Source organism: Lottia gigantea (assembly GCF_000327385.1).
Source record: "Lottia gigantea unplaced genomic scaffold LOTGIsca_158, whole genome shotgun sequence".
Taxonomy (NCBI): Eukaryota; Metazoa; Mollusca; class Gastropoda; family Lottiidae; genus Lottia; species Lottia gigantea.
Window position 1 is genome coordinate 375589 of NW_008707924.1, and position 22109 is coordinate 397697.

General features: G+C 32.5%; 3 protein-coding genes across 3 annotated transcripts; 2 read left to right on the forward strand and 1 right to left on the reverse strand.

Annotated features, from left to right (window-relative positions):
- The first annotated feature begins 2247 nt into the window (after positions 1-2247).
- On the forward strand, positions 2248-7441 carry LOTGIDRAFT_201054 (hypothetical protein). The gene is made up of 9 exons (XM_009050899.1): positions 2248-2354; positions 2573-2605; positions 2733-2814; positions 3910-4052; positions 4350-4553; positions 4869-4948; positions 5189-5267; positions 5421-5516; positions 7084-7441. Exons 3-9 carry the CDS (start codon positions 2745-2747, stop codon positions 7147-7149), a joined length of 738 nt encoding a protein of 245 aa, XP_009049147.1. The 5' UTR covers positions 2248-2354; positions 2573-2605; positions 2733-2744; the 3' UTR covers positions 7150-7441.
- A 554-nt stretch (positions 7442-7995) lies between these two features.
- LOTGIDRAFT_238678 (hypothetical protein) lies at positions 7996-19212 on the reverse strand (the record flags this gene model as incomplete). Its single annotated transcript, XM_009050900.1, has 17 exons — positions 7996-8909; positions 9090-9197; positions 9433-9477; positions 9740-10494; positions 10666-11051; positions 11288-11312; positions 11453-11485; positions 11732-11972; positions 12288-12427; positions 12550-12648; positions 14037-14061; positions 15955-16023; positions 16235-16593; positions 16875-16962; positions 17375-17542; positions 18480-18580; positions 18750-19212. The coding sequence occupies 17 exons, from the start codon at positions 19210-19212 to the stop codon at positions 8286-8288; spliced, it is 3729 nt and encodes a 1242-aa protein (XP_009049148.1). The 3' UTR covers positions 7996-8285.
- A 1739-nt stretch (positions 19213-20951) lies between these two features.
- LOTGIDRAFT_173423 (hypothetical protein) lies at positions 20952-21422 on the forward strand (the record flags this gene model as incomplete). Its single annotated transcript, XM_009050901.1, has 1 exon — positions 20952-21422. The coding sequence occupies one exon, from the start codon at positions 20952-20954 to the stop codon at positions 21420-21422; it is 471 nt and encodes a 156-aa protein (XP_009049149.1).
- Between the last annotated feature and the right edge of the window lie 687 nt (positions 21423-22109).

Sequence of the window (22109 nt, forward strand, 5' to 3'; positions counted from 1 at the left end):
ATATCAAACTTACACTTTTTAGTTTTTTCTCAGTCTGGCTCATCTCTTTTTTCTATACATTGAGGGAATGTATTTTACTCTCAGATTCCGGAAACAAATGACTGTGAACATTTCAGCAGAAGCATCAAAATCAAAAGATTTTCTACATACATATTAGAAGCATAGAAATAAACAGTATATCCTTGGTGTGTAATTTGGCATTTTTTTTTTAATTCATTAAGGGAGTTAGTAAATCCACATTTAAGCCGCATTTTCAGCCACAGACTAAAAGAAGTTACAGAGGTAAATAATAATACAATTTTCATAAATGTTTTCACCAAGAACGAGCTGTAGTAAGCTTGATTAGAATTTGATTCTTGACATCATTTACATAGATGAACAAATAAAGGTTGTGGATTCTAATCTTTGTTGGTGCGTCTTGCAAGTTACTTTTCATTGTTCCATGAATCAACCTGTAGACGTAAACCTTCTGAACCTAAGATGTTATCTTTGTGAAAAAATTGTTATTTCTTTGTTGATACACAACAATTTTATATTCACTAATCCAACGACAAACTTTTAAATATTCCAACAGACTTGTTTATAAATGTATTTACCTGTTGTAGATGTGGTAGCATCATCATGTGTAAATTCATCACAAGTTAATGGTGGGCACACCTCAGATGAAAATACTTTCCAAAGAAAACCTCCAGTAATAAAACATGACCGAAAGTCAATATTTGCTTTCAATGGCAATATAAATGGTGATGAATCTGTTATAACCCAACAACCTACTGCTCGTTTGGTAAGTAAAAGTTTGGTTTTGATTACGATGGATTGTTGGCTTTGCTCGTTTATTTTCAGAGTGTAAAAACACTGCATGACATGAATCAAAATCGATACATGTATTCATTTCATTGTGTAAAAGCACTTTAATATGTATAGATATATATGTTTAAAAACTATATAATATAAAACAAAATGTGTATTATTTGCAGTGTGTAAGATTGGAAGAAAAAGAGAAATATAGACAGTTAATTCAACAGTTTACATCAATTCCTTTAGATACTAACAGAACAGTACAGCAAACAGAGAGTAAAAAACCAAAAACATCTATATTCCATAACACATCATTTTCTGAGGGACCTCACAGGTATACCCATAAATTTTACTAAAGTAACTGAATACATTGGTCTTTTTCATATTGAAGTGCATTGTCTTTTTCTTTGATTTCCATATTTTTCATTAAATATTGTAATTATTAATAATGCAATTCTTATGAAGTAATTGTATTCCACAAGAATTGTGTTATCTGTATTTAATCACCTTTACTAAATGCCATTCGAGAATTATTGTAATTATTGTTTACAGATTTAAGTCCAACAGTTTCTGTGAACACAAGCCTTCATCCAAATCATATTCCACAACTTCACTGAACGAGAGTCATAGTAAAAGATATAAACCTCAAGTTAAAAGTACAGATCCTCTAGTCATTTCATCATCATATTATTTAAAATCTCACCATAAATCAGCTGTTGATTTATTACAATCAGCACCTAGTCTCCCTATTATAGATACTTATAGTACTATACATATACCTGATGATTCAGTACTTCAATCAGGTAGGTATCTCGCTTTAAAATCATAAGAAGTATTGAAACAGTTCAAATGATTCTCAAAATGATTGAGTTTCTCATTATTACCATTGCAATTGAAGCAATATTTGGACTTTTCAAAGTTTCTAAAGATTGGCTTGAACAAGATATAACCTTGGTTCAAGAACAATGTATCAATTCAGCAACTCTCAGCAGTTTCTGTAAAGCTGTATCTTGGTTATTAATGGAATTATTCTTTGTATCTTTCACTGTGGACATTATACACTATGTCTTGTCCATATAATTCAAACAAACCCATGATAAAATATATTTATCTCAGTGTATCGTATTTTATTTTGTAGAAACCTCACCTAGAGATAAATTAAGATCACCAGAATTCAGAAGAAAAAGGTGAGTTCATTCATTGTTTCATTATATTTGATAGACTGCACTTGTTACTTTATACACATTTCAAGACTGGCTATGCTCAAATTAAGTGGAATATATATTAATATGAAATGTTTTTGTGTAGTTTCAGTGAACCACAATGTGAAATATTTGATCAGTTAGAAGAATCCTTATATCAAAAAGAAAATTGGTTAAAAGAATTGTAAGTTTAGCAAAAATCCTCTTATATTTATGATATTTGTTCATTTCAAAAGTAAATTGTTCAACATTATTTACATAATTTGTAGTAAAACAGTATCCACCATAGATAAAAAGGACAGATTACGCAAGATATCAGAAGCAGAAATCACAGCTAAAGTTCATCATGAATGGGTATGTAGTTATATTGAAATTAATGGCAGAAATATGACTGCAGATTTATATCTTCATGTGATTATTCATAATAAAATTATCATTACCATTGTCTCACAACTCTGGGGAACTGCACTAACAGGTCAAAGTTTTGTGCTTGGTGGGGTAGTTTCAGAAAAGTTACCCCCTAACCCTGTTGTGATCAATTTGTGGTTTAATTAATTTGTGGTTCATTGCAGAGAAGAAGAAAAGATGAACAGCTTGAGAAAAGTGTAAGTATTGTTATATTAGTTTTGAATTTTAAATTCAGCGTTATCACATGTACCTCATAAGAATTTTAAATCCTTTAAATCTTTACTTTTTATTACTTTATTATATGATATTTTTATTAATTGACAGTTACATGAACAGATGAAAGCTCTTGAACCTTTTACGGAAACTATAGTTATAGAAGATGAAGAGTCTACTCAAACACTACCAGGTTAGACTTGATTACAGTTTTCACAATTACACTTGCTAGACATTCCCCCAAGTTTTCAATTCTTACATACCATTGTTTCAAGGAAAAGTGATACAAATTTGGAAGTGTATAAAAATAAAACTAAAAAAGAATAAATAAGTGTTAAAATGATAAGATGGACTTTTGAAAGTAAAAGTTTTATCAATCAATAGGTTATGACAAATATGAAGCTGAAGTATTTATAAGAATATAACTAAGAGTTATTAATAAATTTATATAGGCTGATAGTGATGTTATATAGCTAAGATTATGTCATTATGTAACAGAGTATAAGATAATATTTATTAGTTACCTCATAAACCCCCTTATTATTGGCTTAATCAATGAACCCTTTAAAATTAATTAATCCCACCCCATTAATCAATGTCAGAGGGAGTGAGAGGGAAATCCCTAGAATTGCCATACTACATCCACCATTGACTTGTTGAATCTGTACTGAAATTGGATCTATTCTAAAATGACTATTGCAATTGATTTTGAATCTGGTAGGATATTGTGTTTTTTTTTGTTTGTGGGGAAATGAAATGAAATGAATGGGGTTTTACGTCCTACTTTTCTGTACCATGTGGGCTAATAAAGACGGGTTGTGTGTGGGGAATAGAACAGTGAATTAGTTCATAATTTCTATCTTACTGACATGTACATATGGTTTTTTTATATTTGAATTATAAGAAATAAATTGGTCCTTCTGGATAGCTACCTAAATTCTGCATTCATGGATTACAATTGATCAAATATGTTGAAATTTGATTGCTGATTGTTTAATTTGTATTCTGTAAAGGGAACAATAATGAGGTAGAGAAATCTTCAATAACAGATCTTCCCCTTTTGTTGTAATCTTAGCTCAAACCACAAACAATTTCCCTACAATTTCATCAAATGGGCATAGTCATGTTGAATTAAGCATTTTAAAAATGCTAATTACAAAGATAAAGAAATATGTAACTGATGAAATAGATTACTGAACAAGACAGTTCTGAAAGTAAAAATTTGAATCTGAACCCTTTGCGTTAGAGTATTTTGGTGAAATTGAATTGCTGTATGTTATATTTATAGAAATTACAGCTGATATGAAGGAAATTATTGAGAAAGCTTTACAATCTGGTCCAACACAAGCTGTATTATCAGAAGGATATAAATTACAGATATTAAAACAAGACATGTTAACACTAAAAGGTTTAAATTGGTTAAATGATGAGGTATTTATATTATACTACTATACACCTTGCCATTTTGCTCGAGGCCAGTTGAAGATAGCTGATCCTTGTTCGATCGGGCATGCAAATCTTTTCATATTTTAACCCATCTTGACCTATCAGTGATATAATTTGGATGGGTTGGCATGGTAAACACCAGTCAGTCAAATGGGACAATAAATGTTGGTCACATGTTACAGTCTGTGCTGTGCGTTAGTTAAAAATAAAAAACCTTTGTAATGCCCTCAAAAAATTGGTGTATTCAAGCTACGAAATGCTTAGACTTATTTCTGATTGCAGGTGATAAATTTCTATATGAATATGTTGATGGAAAGAGGAGAAAATGACAACATGCCAAAAGTTCATGCATTTAATACATTTTTCTACCCTAAATTAATGGGTGCTGGTCACTCAGCAGTACGACGGTGGACTAAACGTGTTGATGTATTAGCTGTAGATTATATTTTAATACCAGTACATCTGGGAATGCATTGGTGTTTAGCTGTAAGTAGAAATACATTTTTTCCTTGGCTGTGTGGTTGGTTTGTTCTCTGTTTGAACATCTCTATCTGGAGTTAGAGATGCTGTCTTAAGGCTGCATTCCATTGAATATGTCTTAAATGATCTAGGATAGCTGTTGTGTGGGCTTGTCGATTGTAAGGGTGAGATTATGTGAATGCATGTGAGTTTTGTCCTTGAACAATACTTTACTCATAGCCAAATACCTGAATTAAAGATTGCTGCTACAATATTTCAAATGGAATTTTATTGTGTCTCCTTCATCTACTTTATAGTTTATAGATTTCTTGTATATTCCAGATAATTGACTTCAGAAACAAATGTATCAAATATTATGATTCTATGGGTGGTAATAATAATAAATGTCTAAATGCTTTGAGGTAACTACTTTTTGTCCATTAAAATTAACTAAGCCTGTGATCTCTGTCTTACGAGGTTTACCAATGCTCCATACATTGAGAGAGCTTTTTCTCTACATTTTATCTGATTAACTTCTGCATTACAATGTTTAAATAGTGCTTAATACATCAATTGTAGAGTGATATATAATTTTATACTGTTTGCATTTTTGCAGTGTATTCATGGGTATATCTTATGACAAACATCATTCTATATTACAGACAATATTTATGTGAAGAAAGTTTAGATAAAAAGAAACAACAGTTTGATTTGTCAGGTTGGACTAGTGTTAATGTCAAGGTTTGTCCTAATATTATTTTTATGTATTATGTAAATTTATTTTAAAATGGACATCATGATTACTCAGTATATGTATAATCATTGTCTGAAGTTTCCAGATATAGAATGAGATATATTTCAGTGATATACTATTAAATTCTGACTTTATTACAGGACATCCCTCAACAAATGAATGGTAGTGATTGTGGTATGTTTGCCTGTAAATATGCTGAGTATATCACAAGAGGAGCTGAGATAACTTTCACACAGGTATGTGTATCAATATTAAAGTAAACTAACACTCATAGTTGTGAGAAGGGTATGTGTATCAATATTAAAGTTCACTAACTCTGAGTAGGGTATGCATATCAATATTAAAGTTTACTAACTCTGAGTAGTGGTTGGGAGGGTATGTGTATCAATATTAAAGTTTACTAACTCTCAGTAGTGGTTGGGAGGGTTTATGTATCAATATTAAAGTTTACTAACTCTCAGTAGTGGTTGGGAGGGTATGTGTATCAATATTAAAGTAAACTAACACTCATAGTTGTGAGAAGGGTATGTGTATCAATATTAAAGTTTACAAACTCTCAGTAGTGGTTGGGAGGGTATGTGTATCAATATTAAAGTTTACTAACTCTCAGTAGTGGTTGGGAGGGTTTATGTATCAATATTAAAGTAAACTAACACTCATAGTTGTGAGAAGGGTATGTGTATCAATATTAAAGTTTACTAACTCTCAGTAGTGGTTGGGAGGGTTTATGTATCAATATTAAAGTTTACTAACTCTCAGTAGTGGTTGGGAGGGTATGTGTATCAATATTAAAGTAAACTAACACTCATAGTTGTGAGAAGGGTATGTGTATCAATATTAAAGTAAACTAACACTCATAGTTGTGAGAAGGGTATGTTATCAATATTAAAGTTTACTAACTCTTGAGTAGTGGTCGGGAGGGTATGCGTATCAATATTAAAGTAAACTAACACTCATAGTTGTGAGAAGGGTATGTGTATCAATATTAAAGTTTACTAACTCTTGAGTAGTGGTTGGGAAGGTATGTGTATCAATATTAAAGTTTACTAACTCTCAGTAGTGGTTGGGAGGGTATGTGTATCAATATTAAAGTTTACTAACTCTCAGTAGTGGTTGGGAGGGTATGTGTATCAATATTAAAGTTTACTAACTCTTGAGTAGTGGTCGGGAAGGTATGTGTATCAATATTAAAGTTTACTAACTCTCAGTAGTGGTTGGGAGGGTATGTGTATCAATATTAAAGTTTACCAACTCTTGAGTAGTGGTTGGGAGGGTATGTGTATCGATATTAAAGTAAACTAACACTCATAGTTGTGAGAAGGGTATGTGTATCAATATTAAAGTAAACTAACACTCATAGTTGTGAGAAGGGTATGTTATCAATATTAAAGTTTACTAACTCTTGAGTAGTGGTCGGGAAGGTATGTGTGTCAATATTAAAGTAAACTAACACTCATAGTTGTGAGAAGGGTATGTGTATCAATATTAAAGTTTACTAACTCTTGAGTAGTGGTCGGGAAGGTATGTGTGTCAATATTCAAGTTGTGGGGACATGCAGACTGCAGTGTCAAATACCTACAGAATTATAGAAATGCCAAACAAGTAGTTTCAAGCATTATTGGATAATTAATAGGAATTAATTGGTTCCTGATTGATCACATTTTGACATTTATATTTACAATTACATTACCTTGTTTTATTATTGAAATCCTTGACTCCTGTGCAATGAGATTGAATATAAGGCCATACTGGTTTCAACCTGGTATGGATTTTATTGATATTGTTGTTTATCATCAATTACAGGATGATATGCCATATTTTAGAAGAAGAATGGTTTATGAAATAATGAAAAAGAAATTACTCCAATGATGATAAAATTTAGTTGGTTGGAGACTGAAGGTTATGCTTCAGTGGTTGAATTAAGTAACAGAATCCAGATCTGAGGGAAGTTGGTGACCTTTGTATCTTAGAAAGAATATAGGAAAGGCTAGTCTCAAATGTTGAGAATTGTATAAATAGTGAAGAAGGTGGTTCTAATGAACAGTCAATGTTATATATTTACCGGTAATTTATAATTAGTGCTAATTATATCATCTTGTATATTGATCAATCATGTTTTACATTTATATCATCACATTGAATAAATCTACCTTAAAATGACCATGAGTGTTAGTATTTTAACTGCTTATTTGTGATAAATATTTTTTCCATATTGATTTGGATTGTCATATGTATGTGCAATTATCAGTGTAGGATCAGAAACAATACACAACCTTGAAATTGACCCTTTTCCCTATCTTATATCCATTACCTTTGCATATCAGGAAAGATGAATGAAAATTGTAAATTAACCCACCATAATTCCATTCCCGATCACCATAAGGTTCAGTTCAAATTGACAGAAATCCATCACAAGAAACCATGCCTATTAATTGTGACTGCATCAGGTTCCCTTAAATGTCCTGAAGGAATAATATCTTTGCTGAACAATGGTTAAAGGGGTAGATATCAAAGACTCCTATTACTCTTGATAGAAGACTAGACATTAATGTGCTGTATGGATAATAGTTCTTGAACATTTAACTTAACATATTATAAAATGAATTAACATTCTACTTTTCTGCACCTAATATTGGGCTAAAGAAGACTGGCAACATCATGCAGTATGTAATGAGGGTTATTTTGTCAGGACAGAAGTATAATATTTGAAAATCATTTGATGACATTTTTTAATTAATAGTTATACAAATAAAAATGGTAAAATTTGGTATTAACCTTATAATTATATAGGTTACTTTTCTGCTCCATTTTGGTTTTCTGGATACAAAATTCATTTCATCAACCTACAGTATCATCTCATCATTGATACATAACACCAAATATTAACATCTTCCACGTTACACCAAATCAAGCACCAAGCCATAGCGTATTTTGAATCCATCTAAAAACGGGCCCTTCTTGGACTAGAAAATCACAATAGACATGTAGTGTGGTATAAACTATACTCAAGGTCTACGCTGTGGTCGAGAAACACTTGGTGGTCCTTGGAGTAATCTATGATGGAGATATTCAGGGGGAACATCACTGTAATAACTTTTAGAAACAGAACCAAGATTACTAGCACCAGAAACATTTTCAGATATAGGTGGTACCATTTGAGGAGTTGATGAAGATGGTGACATAAATTGTTGCTCATTCTGAGGATTAGACTGTTTTTTCTTAGAATAACCCATTGCATGATGTACGAGCTGTGCTGGAGGTGATGGTATGATGAGTGGTTGTGAAGCAGAAGATGTTTGTTGGGACATTAAAGATTGGGGAGTAATCTGTTGTTGCATATATTGCGATTGTAAAGGCTGCTGTAGGGTGGCCAGCTGATTGTCTGGTTGTACCATTTGTGGCCATTGAGACATGATATTATACTGGTCAACTTGCATTGGCATCTGTGCAGCATTGGAGGAAACTGGCCATTGGCTTGTGGACATCAAACCAGGAATATTCTGATTGTGTAGATATGAAGTGTCTGGTGTGGCTGGTGTTGATTTCAAGGATTTTGATGATGCTGGAGATTGAGAAACATCCAACTGACTGACTATTTCACCATAGTTAGGTAATGCATCTTTTACCATCTGCAAATATAAAAAAAAATTAGGATATAACTACAGAAGTTTCTTTACTTTCTATGACAACTTCTTCGGTTCAATCTGGCTTTAAAATTGAATTCAGTTACAGTGTATTTTGCATGTTTGCAATTATAATTCTATATATAAGTCAACATAATTTCTGTTATGTTATAAAAATATACCTACCTCTGGTGGCAATGTTTTAAGTCGATATTTTAATAAAGCTTGTGTCAAGGCGTTAGATACTTGTAATGCCATTTCAGCTTCATCTTCATTGGAAATCAAGGAATTGGACTGAAAGAAATACATTATAAGAGACAAACAAATGCCAGTATGAAGTAATCAAGAGATTAAAAAAGGTACTACTTCTATTTGGAACTTTCTGATTTACTGTAAGAAATGAACATTAGGATTTAATTGAATACTGATATTTGAATAAAGTTGAGTCAACTGAATGAAATCAGTGTATTTTTTTCATATTACACTTCACTCATATTTTAATTAGGTGAATATCTGATGGTCAACTTACCAAAGACTGCATTAAAACACTCATATCACTCATTCCTCCTGATCTCTATAAAATACACATTTATACTACTATTATTTACTTGTTTCCTGATCAATGTCAAAACATATAGTTTTATTGACAAGTAATTTAAACACCATGGGAAGTTTAAAACAACAATTACAGTGTCATTCACATTTTAGCATATATAATGTCCATGAAACAAGTCCTAAATCTGTGCTGGATCATTCAAGATGGAAGGAAAAGACAAACCCATGTGATGGAGTATAAGCATTTTTAGCATACCACAGGGTTGAAATAGGTCACTTACACTGGATTTCCTATCGGGATCTGGTTTCTTCATACTTAGAATATTCTGTAATCTATTCTGCACCTCCTTCTCAATTCTTTCTTCAATTAGCTTTTCTTCTCGCTGTCTTTCAGCTAATTCTTCTTCGTATGATTTAGATGGCAGAGGTGGAGCTTCTTGTGGAACAGGTGGTACTGGTGGATCATTTGGTAACTCAAGATAGCCACTGTATCTATCCGCAGAACTATCTTTGTAAGGAGGTCGGTAGTTGTTATGTCCTGAATAACTGTAGTCACTTTGGGAATTCTGAGATGGCTGTGTGCTGTCTTTATCCCATGAAGTGGATCTGTGAGATTGCTGTACACCGCCATTATCCCATGATCTGGATATGTGAGATTGCTGTGTGTCAGTATTATCCCATGATCTACCTTGACCATATTCACCTTCTGGACTTTGTAACAAAGGTTGACGTACTGGTCCACTAAATGGCAGATTCATTAATGGTTCTCTAGATACGGGTGGGTTCTTTAACAGAGGTTCTTTAAGTATTGGAAGATCTTTAAGTAGAGGTTCAGGATCCCTGCCTAATAATGGTGGATTTCTAATCAATGGTTCTTTGAACTTGGAGTAGCCGCCATATGTTCGATCCCTACTTTGGGGAAATTCATCAAGTAAGGGTTCTTCACTTTTAAGAAAGTCATCCATCAAAGATCTAGGAGCTTCCTTAGCATGACCATATTCCTTGACAATTAGTTCTGTACTGGGGTAACCATCATCTAAAAAGACAAGATAGATAAAATAGCCTGTACCAGAGTTTTGTTTTTGCAAGGTTTCTTTGTTTCTTCTTTTTCAACCACCACTAATGCACAAGAAGAATCAAAGGAAATTATTACAAGATCTGATAATTTTCGTTAGTAAGTCATCACTGAACTATCATTAGTACTTACTAGAGTGTTCACTGTAAGGATCCATTCTGTAAATGTCTTCTTTAGTAAGATAACCTTCTTGACTGAATCTATCTTTTTCTTCTTCTCTTTCACCTCTTCCATGTGGATATTCATCTCTTCTCATACCATCACTGACATAACGGTCTACACCAAACTGGTCATTGGTATACTGATCATTACAATACTTTTCATTGCTATCCGGGTCATATTGTTTATTACTATATTGATCACCACCATACTGTCCTGAACCATACTCTTCATTGCCATAATGGTCTTGGCCATATTGTTCATCACCATAATCTTCTCGGAAATCATTTGATGGTACTGCATCATGATGTCTTGATCCCTTCTTCATAGGTTCATTATAGCCACCATAATCACCATACCTAATCATACAGCCATCACATTTAAAAGTGTTGTAACAATATTATTAAACAACTGAATTAATTCAAGTGATAATCTTTATCATTCATTAGATTAATATATTCAAGGTTATGATCTTAACATCTCTTCTGCTGAGTGGTAAAAAATACAAACTTTCTTATATTCTATGAGTGCCCCTCGACCCAAATATAATGATGATAATATAATGATGATGATACAAAATGAAACCAATACTTACTCTTCACTTTGGTAATTTTCTGATTCTGAAAAGATAGAAAATAATTCACTGCTAGCAAAATCATTAACTATAATAAACCAATGAATTACAACTGTGTGTAAACTGAAAGGTTTCATGTGAATTTAGATTGGTGTAGATTGAGTGAAAACAATATAGAACACTAACCATCATAAGCTTCAAATTTATTTCTTTTTGCACCTAAAATGAAGAAACAAAACTTAAAAATTTTGATACATCCGGCTTTCACTCAATGTCAAATGATGTTTATATTATTCAATGCTTACTTACTTTTTGTGAATCAAATGCTATTGAAAACAGTTATTCAAATGAGCAAAAACACATCGGTAAGTTCGATGCCAAACTTATCTGCCTACCCCCAAGTTAACTATTTTACTGGTGATCTCATTATTGTTCAATACTAAATAACTCAAATTAACATCTTACCCTCAAGTTTATCACCAGCTGGACCTGGTCTTTTTAACAATGGAGGTCGTCTTGTAGTAAGTAGTGTCTCTGAAGCATAAATTTCTTCAACAAATTTCTCCTCTACACACATCTTAACAGCAGGTTCACCTTTTCCATCAATTTTCTCTATATCTGCAGTCAACTCGGCAATATACTGAGTCTGGTTCTTTTTACCACCATACTTCTTACAATGATCATGGAACTCAATATGATGTTCTTTCTGCAAATATATAATATGTTGGTTTTATATTTCAAGCAGGTTTATAACACAGAATATATAACTTCTTTGTAAAGGTCTCATTTGTATTCTTAGTTTTTTATAGCATTCCAAAAGCCATCTTTGACACACTTCAAGCCAATTCGATTACTTAAGTGACTATATCATGAAATAATAACTTCAGAAATTTACCAGTGAGTATATGTATATCAATTAAATAAAGCTCATTTTATGTGTTGTTTAATGACAGTTGGATGGGGTCTAAGGGATCAAAATTACTTCATCAAGCACCTATAGAATTATGAAATAACTGCTCACCATATAATTAAGCCGATGTCTACTTCCCAGTAAATGGGGAACAATGGTATGTTCATCACATTTGGATTCACATAAATTACAAACACAGTTAACTACTGCTTTAGCATCTTCTTTATGGAATTCAGTGACATAACTTAAACCTGAAATAAATAATAATCTATGACAATAAGCACAAATGAGATAAAATCTAGAATTTGATCATGTAACTGATTTTAAATCAATAATAGTAAAAAAATAAGTAAAACAATAATGGTCTTCTTACCAACAATAGGTTCTGTATTAATACTAGTTAGTTCTTTAGTTAAAGATTTTCTATTACATGGTACCAATGAAACATCAGTTCGTTTTACAGTAGATTTACCTACAAATATAGATACTCAGTAATTAGCCACAGGTATTGTTTTTCTACTGAGACATATTTTACTCTGAGATACTGATAGGGCCAGATTTGTCAGCCTTATTGGATCTCATTCTAGTTATTTACTGTCAGCTATTATCAAATAAGTTCAATTTTCACAAAGCTTTCATTTGAGGCAAAAATCATTGGAAACTCTGAAGTCCTACATATAACAATTAATCAGCATACGGCATGTAGTGTTATTAATTCATGTAGTATGTATGTAATGTATAATAATATTTTGTTTGAAAGATAAATGTTTCTTATATTTGTTAATCCAACTACAAGTGTATGACTGCTTATTGGCTACATCATTAGATTAAAATAATTAATTCATAAATTTATAGTACATGTATTAAAGATCCATATGGAGATTAATAGAATCAGCTAGGCTCAGCTAGGCACACCTTTATCAGCAAATTCTGTATTGAATAAATATCTTTTAAATATTACTTTACAAGAAACTATGACTGATATTAAATTTATTTTCATCTATGAATAAAGAAAAGCAGGAATGTTTCTAAAGTGACACAATTGTCTCCTCACAAACATTCTATGACTAGTTAGAATAACACCTTGTAGAATATTGTAAAATAAGCTTCTGATCATCGAAACATTATTTCATGAAAATAGCTTAAATGCAGAACAAATTCCTGAGCCAGTTTGAAATTGTCGATAAGTTTTTAAATCAATAGCAGGCAAATCCAGAATAAAATATCTGATAACTACAATTGAAGTCTATGATGAAAGGCATCATAGATATGGTTGTCTTAAGTGATGAAAAATTGAGTTGGTGGTTGGCTGGTAGATAACATTCGCTTTCAGCAGATGCTGATATCGCAAACTTGAGTATGGATTGAGAGTAGACAGACAGACATGGGTTGGCAACAATAGATGTATAAATTGATTATGTTAGGCTAGTTTAATCTTTATATTTATACTGAGTTATAATTATAAAGTTTAAACAACAGTGTAACCTATAGGTAAGTTTCAATTATCTGAAGCAATTTATCTTTCCGCTATTATCTAAATGGGCAGAACCATAACTGAGTGACTTTGCCATAGACAGGAACAAAAGATATTGATTTCCAATAATTTGACTAACTTTCTCTTTATGACTGAATAGTACCTGACCGTAAATAATAGTTCAGTACTACAGTAGTAAAAACTAAACATTTTGTTGTTAAAATTTCAATAAAAAAAACAGATGGCATAAGTAATGCTATATTTTACAAACCATGACAATTAGGGGAAAGGAACAAAGGAATTATTTCCTTACTGTTGTAAAAGGAGCTTGATTTTCTAATCAATGAGTTATACTTACATGAACTGTCTGAGATACTATAGCTTACCTGTCGTATAATAATTGTCTACATTCTGAAACGATAGAAACAATGGCTACAGTCAGTATGTACCAGTACTAGTTTTAGAAAGATTGATGATGTCAGCTAGATTGGAATATTTTATATTGTACCACACACCAATAGTATCAAGATGTATTGGGAATTTAACGTACCATTTTCATCTCCACCATTTTATAACCATACAGGAGCCAGGATCACATCCACAAAGTCCTTGTCTCCAATTCAGTGGGACAATTTTAGCACATGTCTGAGCAAAATTGTGTTTTGAAACTGTTTGATGAATCACAAATATAGCTGGTGTATTATATTATACTATATTAATATAGTCACACTAGTTTGTGTGTGTGTGTCTTTTCAACTAAAATCATACTAATAACTAACTAATTTTCACATAATTAATAAGCTTATCTATTGCTCTGTGACTTAGGCCAGTGCTTTCATTGAGACTCATCTCAATACATCCTAACACTGATTCTGTTTGATATCTTAATTTTACTTGAATTGATGTGTGTCAATACTTAAAAATAGGATTTGTCCATTTGTCTGCTATTGCAACACTTTCATCTTTTGTTCAAATAAGTGTCTTTTGGTGCATAATAATAGGAGCAGGAGCTTTCAGTTAAATACAGATTATATGATTTGACGTAATTGCTTTTTCACTATTACTAATTTCATACACTTCAGATTGTATATTACATAAATACTAAATAAGTAAATAGTAAATACTGGTAGGATATATGTTTTTCTCACTGAGAAAAAATTTAACCAAATATATGTGAATTGTTTCAATTTTTGTTTCGTGTGAATGTTTCAATTTAACAATTTGTGACAGAGGGATAAATCTTTTCTTGATTTAAAACAGCCATTACAGTATAAATAATTACACTGAGTCATGTGCATTGACATTCCAGAAATTCTTTTCCTTATCAGTTATTCCAGGGATATGATAAGCTCTTTCACCAACAAGATAAAGAAATTCACGTTATGTTGGTATTATATAGTACTCCTCATCATTTCCCTCGATTAACACAGGAGCTTACCACCATATTTATTTCATATTTATATTTGATTGGCCTTTAACTTTAACCACCAGTTGTACAGTTTGCCGTAATGTATGGTAATGTTTTTCAATTAATTCAGCTAATTACAAATGATAAGCGACAGAACTATATCATAATTTAATATTAACATAGACCTAGACCTTAATAATTGATTTTTTTTCAATATAAAACATGTTAGCTGCATTAGCAGCATGAAAATTGTATCTACAATACAGTGAGTTATCTACTAGTTAACTGATTTTCAATTTCCACTTCGTTTTTTGTAGCCGACTGAAGATTACTCATTGAATATACCTTGTTGAAATTATGCTAACCCATCAAAACACTGTAGATAATTCGAACAAAGCTTTTGATTGATTCATATGAAGTAAATGTGGTGATGCAGAGTGATGTGCTATGAACAAATGTGTCTGATTTTACAATCTTGAGTTTCCATAAAACACAAATAACCTAGGACAACTAAATAATGAAATTTTGATGGTAAGTAGTTTTTCATAGCTAGTGTATGTTTTACTATGAGCACAGATCAAACTAGAAATGGCTTTTATGAGTATTGTTCTATTGAAAACCCAAATAAACATAGTATCTTTATGGAATTCATCCCAAACTAAGTGAATTCTAATATCTTATAATTTGTTTATTTGATTAATTTTGGAAATACAGATTTGATTGGAAAAGCGGTACTGATTAATTAAGATATGTCTGTAATGTTGATTTTGTGTTCCTTTAGCATTGTGTGTCACAATAAATTTCATTCATTTATAATATAGCAGTGGTACAATGTAAATGGCCTCACCAGCCATGTGAAAAAAACTAGAAATAGAATGAGAATATACTATACTCACTGTAGAATGTTTATTGCCAGCTAAATGAGCCTGAAAACTCTGGGCACCAGTACATTTCACATTGCATAGCTAAAAATAAAAACAAACACCTAAGAGAAAATTCAAATAGGACCATGCTAAATCTTTTTATTAACCATCTTACTGGACTTTATTGTTTGACCCATTTTTCACAAACCCTTTGAATAACAAAATGTTCAAGCCATGGAAGAAGTTGGAAGCTCACAAATTGGTTTTATATTTAAAGAATCTAGTCAGAATTAATGATAATACATTTGATTACCTTACAATGGTAATCAGTATGAAATCGTTTCTTGCCACATTCTTCAGGATTGAGATCTCTCTCTTTAGGTGGTTTAATAACAGGCTCTAGGTTAGCCGTATCCAATAGTTCTTTTGATAACCCATATTTAGCTAAAGCAGGATCCTTATCATAAAAAAACTCTTGATCTTGTCCCTGATAGTTTCTATCATCACCATAACCATAGTCTTCTTTCTGGTTTACATTTGGTTTATGGTCAAATATACTCTTAAGTTTAATATTTTCAGTTCTGATCTTTGGGGTAGGAGTATTTTTCGGTTTTTGCTTTATGAAAGATTGTGAACTCCTGCCAGATGGTGTTGAGAAATCTTTAGAACTTTCTATAAAGAGAAAAGAACATTTTTATATTTAGTTGACACGACAACAGTTGCACAGCCTACATTTCTGCATTACCAGAAATTTTCAATTGTCTGGTTACAAGATTTTTTTCAAAAAATGGGAAACTGTATTAAGCTCTGTATATACATTTTCTTTTACACAAGTAATCTCTATTCCAAAACACTACTCAACTGATAACGTTTTTTTTGTCTAAGTTCACATCAACTATATCTCCATGCTTGGTGATTAAATAAAAATCATTCCAGATTGTGTCTACACTAACCGGGTTCTTCTTTACATTCTTTTTTGCCGTTTTCTACCTCCATAACTTTCTGTGTATGCATCAAACCTCTGGTGTGTTTAGTATAATTCTTAAAATATAAAATAGTCTTTATTTATCCAAATATATAGAGCTTGTTTACAATCTATCAAGTTTCATAAATTTTGTTAACCTACATGTGGTTTGTTGTATTTGTTTTTGCTCAAAACCATATCTTATCAGGGCTCTGTCTTAATTAGCATATTTCAGTAATTAAAAGTTCATTGACTGATAGCACAATCAAACACAATATACTTTTCTGAAGTGTTATCCATAATATTTTTGAAAAAACCTTCTAAAACAGTAGTTCTGGTTCATCCTTTTGTAGAAGAAAAATTGTAATCAAATTTAAATATGAGACTGACATGTACTTTGTTCATTACCATTTCAAAATAATTTACAGTTTGAAACATTCTACCCACTCTGTAATACTCCTAAAATTAGTGGCAAATAAAAACAATTACCTCAGATGATGTGAATTTAATCTTACAAAAAGAACAATAGTTGTCATCTTCCTCTGATGAGGATGATTTTTCTATTTCTAGTTGACCAGTGCTAGCTTTAACATTGCTATTAGTTGAAACTGCAGTAGTGGATGGTGATGACTTGGATATGGATGTGGAGGAACTGACCTGAATCAATTTTAAAGTTTGGTTCCCTTATTTTCTTTTTTATTTATATATTCCATTATTGGATGGCTAATACTTATATAAATTGAAAGCAGATTGGGAAAAATACCGGTTTGTCTCTTAAGTCAATAATTAACATGTAATTAGCTTCCTTGAGTGGCATTTAGTAATTGATGATATTAACACGAACACAATTATATGGATAACAATTACTTTAATAAATAACTTGCGACGTTTCGACGATGATTCTTTCGTCTTTATCAAGCAATGATACTTAATAAAGATTATCAGGTCTCACAATTTCCATAAGGGAGGTAACTCTATGTGTGTGACTTTTCACAGCCGAACATTACCAAAACAGCCAAATACCAACCGAAAATTTTTTGATTTCAATGGTTATGTTTCCAAAATATGGAAAAAGACGATGTTTTTTTTAATTTTCTAAATACCGGTATACAGAGTAAGCTTACTTAATTATATTATTTCTAACTTGCAAATATGTCTTTGAAACATGGTTTGGCTAATAATTTTTTAAAATGTGGCTGGATTATTACAATCTATTTTAGTCCGTGAGTAAACAAGGAATCTATTTTTAGCTTTTTCAATCAGATTTCAGTAAATTTGATCCCCAAGCTTTTCTACATCCTCACACAATCTTAGCACTCAAGAGTACAGGTACTTGAAATATTCGTTAGAAACATCAATTAATCAAACAAACAAGACAATAACTGATAATTATGGTTAAATTCTATCCATAAGCTGTTAATATTTAGATCTAAATAGCAAATATTTTTGGCGTTAATTAACAGCTGGATTTTTTTTTAGTTAATACTTTCAGATACATTTCTCTAGATTTTGGCGTAAGCTTATAGTTTTCACAAATTTAAGCAAACAATTTTTTCGACCTTCAAAATAAGCAGAATGTCCCTTTAAAGCATACCTTCAGAATACTTTTTGTTGGTGTTATACTACTTGAAGATGATTTGATGCTTGTGGTTGTTGTTGGTGGAGCAGCTGATTTAGACCGAGCACTTGAATCACCTAGAACATAGACCATAAAAAATGTTTTCATTATCCTTCTGAACAATCAATCTGACAGAAATATTTTCCCTGGCAGCAAATAAAATGTTAAAGATTCAAGTTTGCAGAAATTGAGATACAAAAAAATATTTGCAAAAGTTTCCTGATCTTATGCATAGCTTGGTCTTACCGTTATTCGATATAGGACTATTCAATTTAGTGTCAGCTGTTGATATATTTGGTGTCGGTAGTAATCCAGATTTGACTGCTAATGGTTTTGTTTTTTGACCTGCTGCTTCTTGTGTGGAATTTGATGATTCTGTTCCTCTCTTGTTGCCAACACCTGTGACAGTACCGCCAGTTTCGGCAGTGGATGTTTTTACACTTTTTAATAACGTTGAAGGTGAGCTACCAAGCAATGGACGAGGACTGGCATTGTTATTGTTACCAGAAAATCTTGGCTCATATTTATTATTTCTTGATGAAAATCGTGGCCTTGGTTGTCTATTGTCCTGTGAACCAGAGCCACCACGTCCCCATCCAGATCTGGGCCATCCTCCTACTCCTGAACCAACTTGCCAATGAGCATCTTGTCTATAGGGATCTGCACCAAACCTTGGCCCACCTCTACCAAAGCCCCCGAATCTAGACATTTGCTAAATTTGCCAATGAGTTTTTCGTTTAAATGATTACGTAAGCAGTAGGTTGAAGGTTTCTACTATTCTGTAATTTCTTTTGTTCTACTATTAGGAAGAGGTTATATTAAGATAAACACCAAAGCAGCCATTTTTTTAATCAAACATTACGGATTTTAATTGATACTGGAATTCAACATGTAAAATAGGTCTATTTGAGAAAAAAATCCAAATAAAACACCACATATTATAATCTTTTACACAATGTCAATAGACGCATTAAGTACACATTTCAGGTAAATTGTTTTTTTCTATAACCGAAGAAAACTTTTTAATTTCTATTCCGATGCTAATCCGTAAGAAAATTAGACTTAATTATTTGTAGTCTATTTTCCTCGCTTACATCACTCTATGCAGTCATAACTAGATTGTTTATAAAATAATGACTGACATTCCATAAAAAAGCTGTTTCATAATTTATTGCCTGATTTCCGGTAAAAACTGAAGGATAAAAAATCGTGAGGCTATCTTTAACTTTGTTTTCAAATAACCTAATTTCGTGGAAACCTATTATTCGTGGATTTCCGGAAATGATAAATAATTTACATGAGCGACGTTGCTCGACCTCCGCATTAGTTTGTTTTGATAAACATGGGTTTTCTCTACAAAATCAGCTAGTAGAATGAATCCAGTAGTTTCAAGCAAGGTAAAATGTATTAATGTATACTTTGACAATACAAAATGGCGGATTTCACTTATTACCAAACGTCACCATTTTTTATCGGCCGAATTTCCTTATAATCCCAAGCGGTAATCGGAATTCCAAGTGTCGTCTGCTAGAATGTAGTCCAACGAATGAGGTCACGTGATCAACTAGAATTCCTTGTCAGCAGAAAATTTCTATGGAACACAAAGTGGACCATATTCTTATGTTGTTTCAGTGACTTTTAGCAATAAATCACGCTACGTATCTTATTTTGTCAGTCACTATTTTTTTTTTTAAATCGTTGTTCTTTGAAGGAATTGTTACTAGTTATAATGAATTGATATTAAAGATAAATACTAAGAGAAGTTAATTATACCACCCGGTATCCATACAACGTGTTTTTCTAGACTTATTTATAGATCAAACATTGTACACGAAAACGAAACACGTTGCCGAGTTGGTTGCTCATGAAATATGGGTCAAAGTGAAGGATTCATGAAGAAAATCGAAATAAACCAATTTTTAATATTTTGTAGAATATCTGAGGAAACATCTGAGACATAACAAAAAAAAATCGTTTTTTTAACTTTGACGAAATTCGGTGTTGAATCCTTATATCGACGAAAATAGGTTACACCACTGTACTAGATATTGGATTGGGAAAGCCGGAGGGAAAGCCTGTTGAGTTGAGATTAATGATTATTGATGTCTCTGAAGCGGTGATTAGGCCTAGGCATGCTTGGCTATACACGGAAGGATTTGTCCATTACTATTAGGATAAATCTTAATTATCCTATGTCTGAGCAAATCAAATTTTTTTTTTTGAATATTAGCCTCAAAATAGTAGTCTACCGGTACTGATAGTATTAGAATGTCTTTGCGTTGATAAAAAGTATGCTCTTTTGTTAGTTTACATTGTAAAGAAACTCATTTCCCTCCTTCAACATGTAATAATCAAATAGGGGTAATCACGGGTGGTAGCCATTAATCTGTAATCTTTAACACTTTTTATTAACATCGGTGTGGTGTTTAGGTAAGTAATTAGAAACAGATGGTAGTATACAAAGGAGACCTATCCCATGTCGGCAATTTTCAACAATTAATGTTAGAGTTACGAGCCCAAGGCTTACCACAACAAGTTCGCAATTTTTCTGGTGAGGGTGGTAAAAGGTTTTCTGAGTGGATTAGGGATATTGGAAAGGCAGGCGTCTCGGTTAGTGCCAATGATTCAAGGTTAGTTGGACTCGCTCTACAGACATCTACGGGGTTAGCAGGCAATTTCGTATTACGGCATATTAAAGCAAATCCTAATATTTCTTCGCGCGATTTAAAGGCTATTTTGTCGGCTCGCTTTAGTGATCATTCTGACCAACAGTTTACTCTACAAAAGTTGCGCAGGGCCAAGCAGAGTCATGGTGAATCGGTACAGGCATTTGGTGATAAATTAATTAATTTGGCGGATGATGCTTATAATTTATTGCATACCCTTTCATTCAGTCGCATTTGGTTGACGTTTTTGTAGATGGGTTAATAGAGGACAGTGTAGCTCGAAGGTTAATTCGTAATCGCCCTGAAACAATTGATGCTGCTTTGAGGACGGCCTCCTTTGAACAACAAGTCTCCCGCACATTCAACATTCGTAGGAATCGAGAAGAAACCCCAATGGAAGTCGATGTCCCAAGTTGACAATGTAAAACTCCTGACGGACAAAATGGATCAGATATTAGCACTATCTAAAAAGGTCGACTCACCTTTCGACGGTTCCCAGCCCAGAGTTCCGGACTATTCAGGTGCTAGCAATAATGTTCAAAATTATCACCACCAGCAGACAACTTCTTTCAGGCCTCGTTTTCAGGAGCATTTTCCTAACCAACCCCAACGCCCACCCCCTCGAGGATCTTATCAATACACCTCAGACGGTCGACCTATTTGTTTTAAGTGTCATACCCCCGGCCATGTTCAGAGATACTGTCGACGTATGCAATCATCCTTTAACCCTTCAAAAAACTAGTTCAACCCAGGAATGTCACGGTAACTGAAAAGACAAACCTGGGTAATAATAAACCATTAGTAGGCAATACTTATTGTGCTATTAATATGTCCAAATGTTTACTGTACGCTCTAAATGATTCCGGCGCTGAATGCTCTGCTATTGACTATACAACATTCCTAAAACTTCCAAAAGACAACTTATCCAACTTCATTACTG

Coding starts and splice junctions, on each gene's coding strand:
- LOTGIDRAFT_201054 (XM_009050899.1), top strand. CDS start 2,745: ATGAAAGCTCTTGAACCTTTTACGGAAACTATAGTTATAGAAGATGAA. Junction 4,949..5,188: donor AAATGTCTAAATGCTTTGAG/GTAACTACTTTT, acceptor TCTATATTACAG/ACAATATTTATGTGAAGAAA. Junction 5,268..5,420: donor GGACTAGTGTTAATGTCAAG/GTTTGTCCTAAT, acceptor ACTTTATTACAG/GACATCCCTCAACAAATGAA.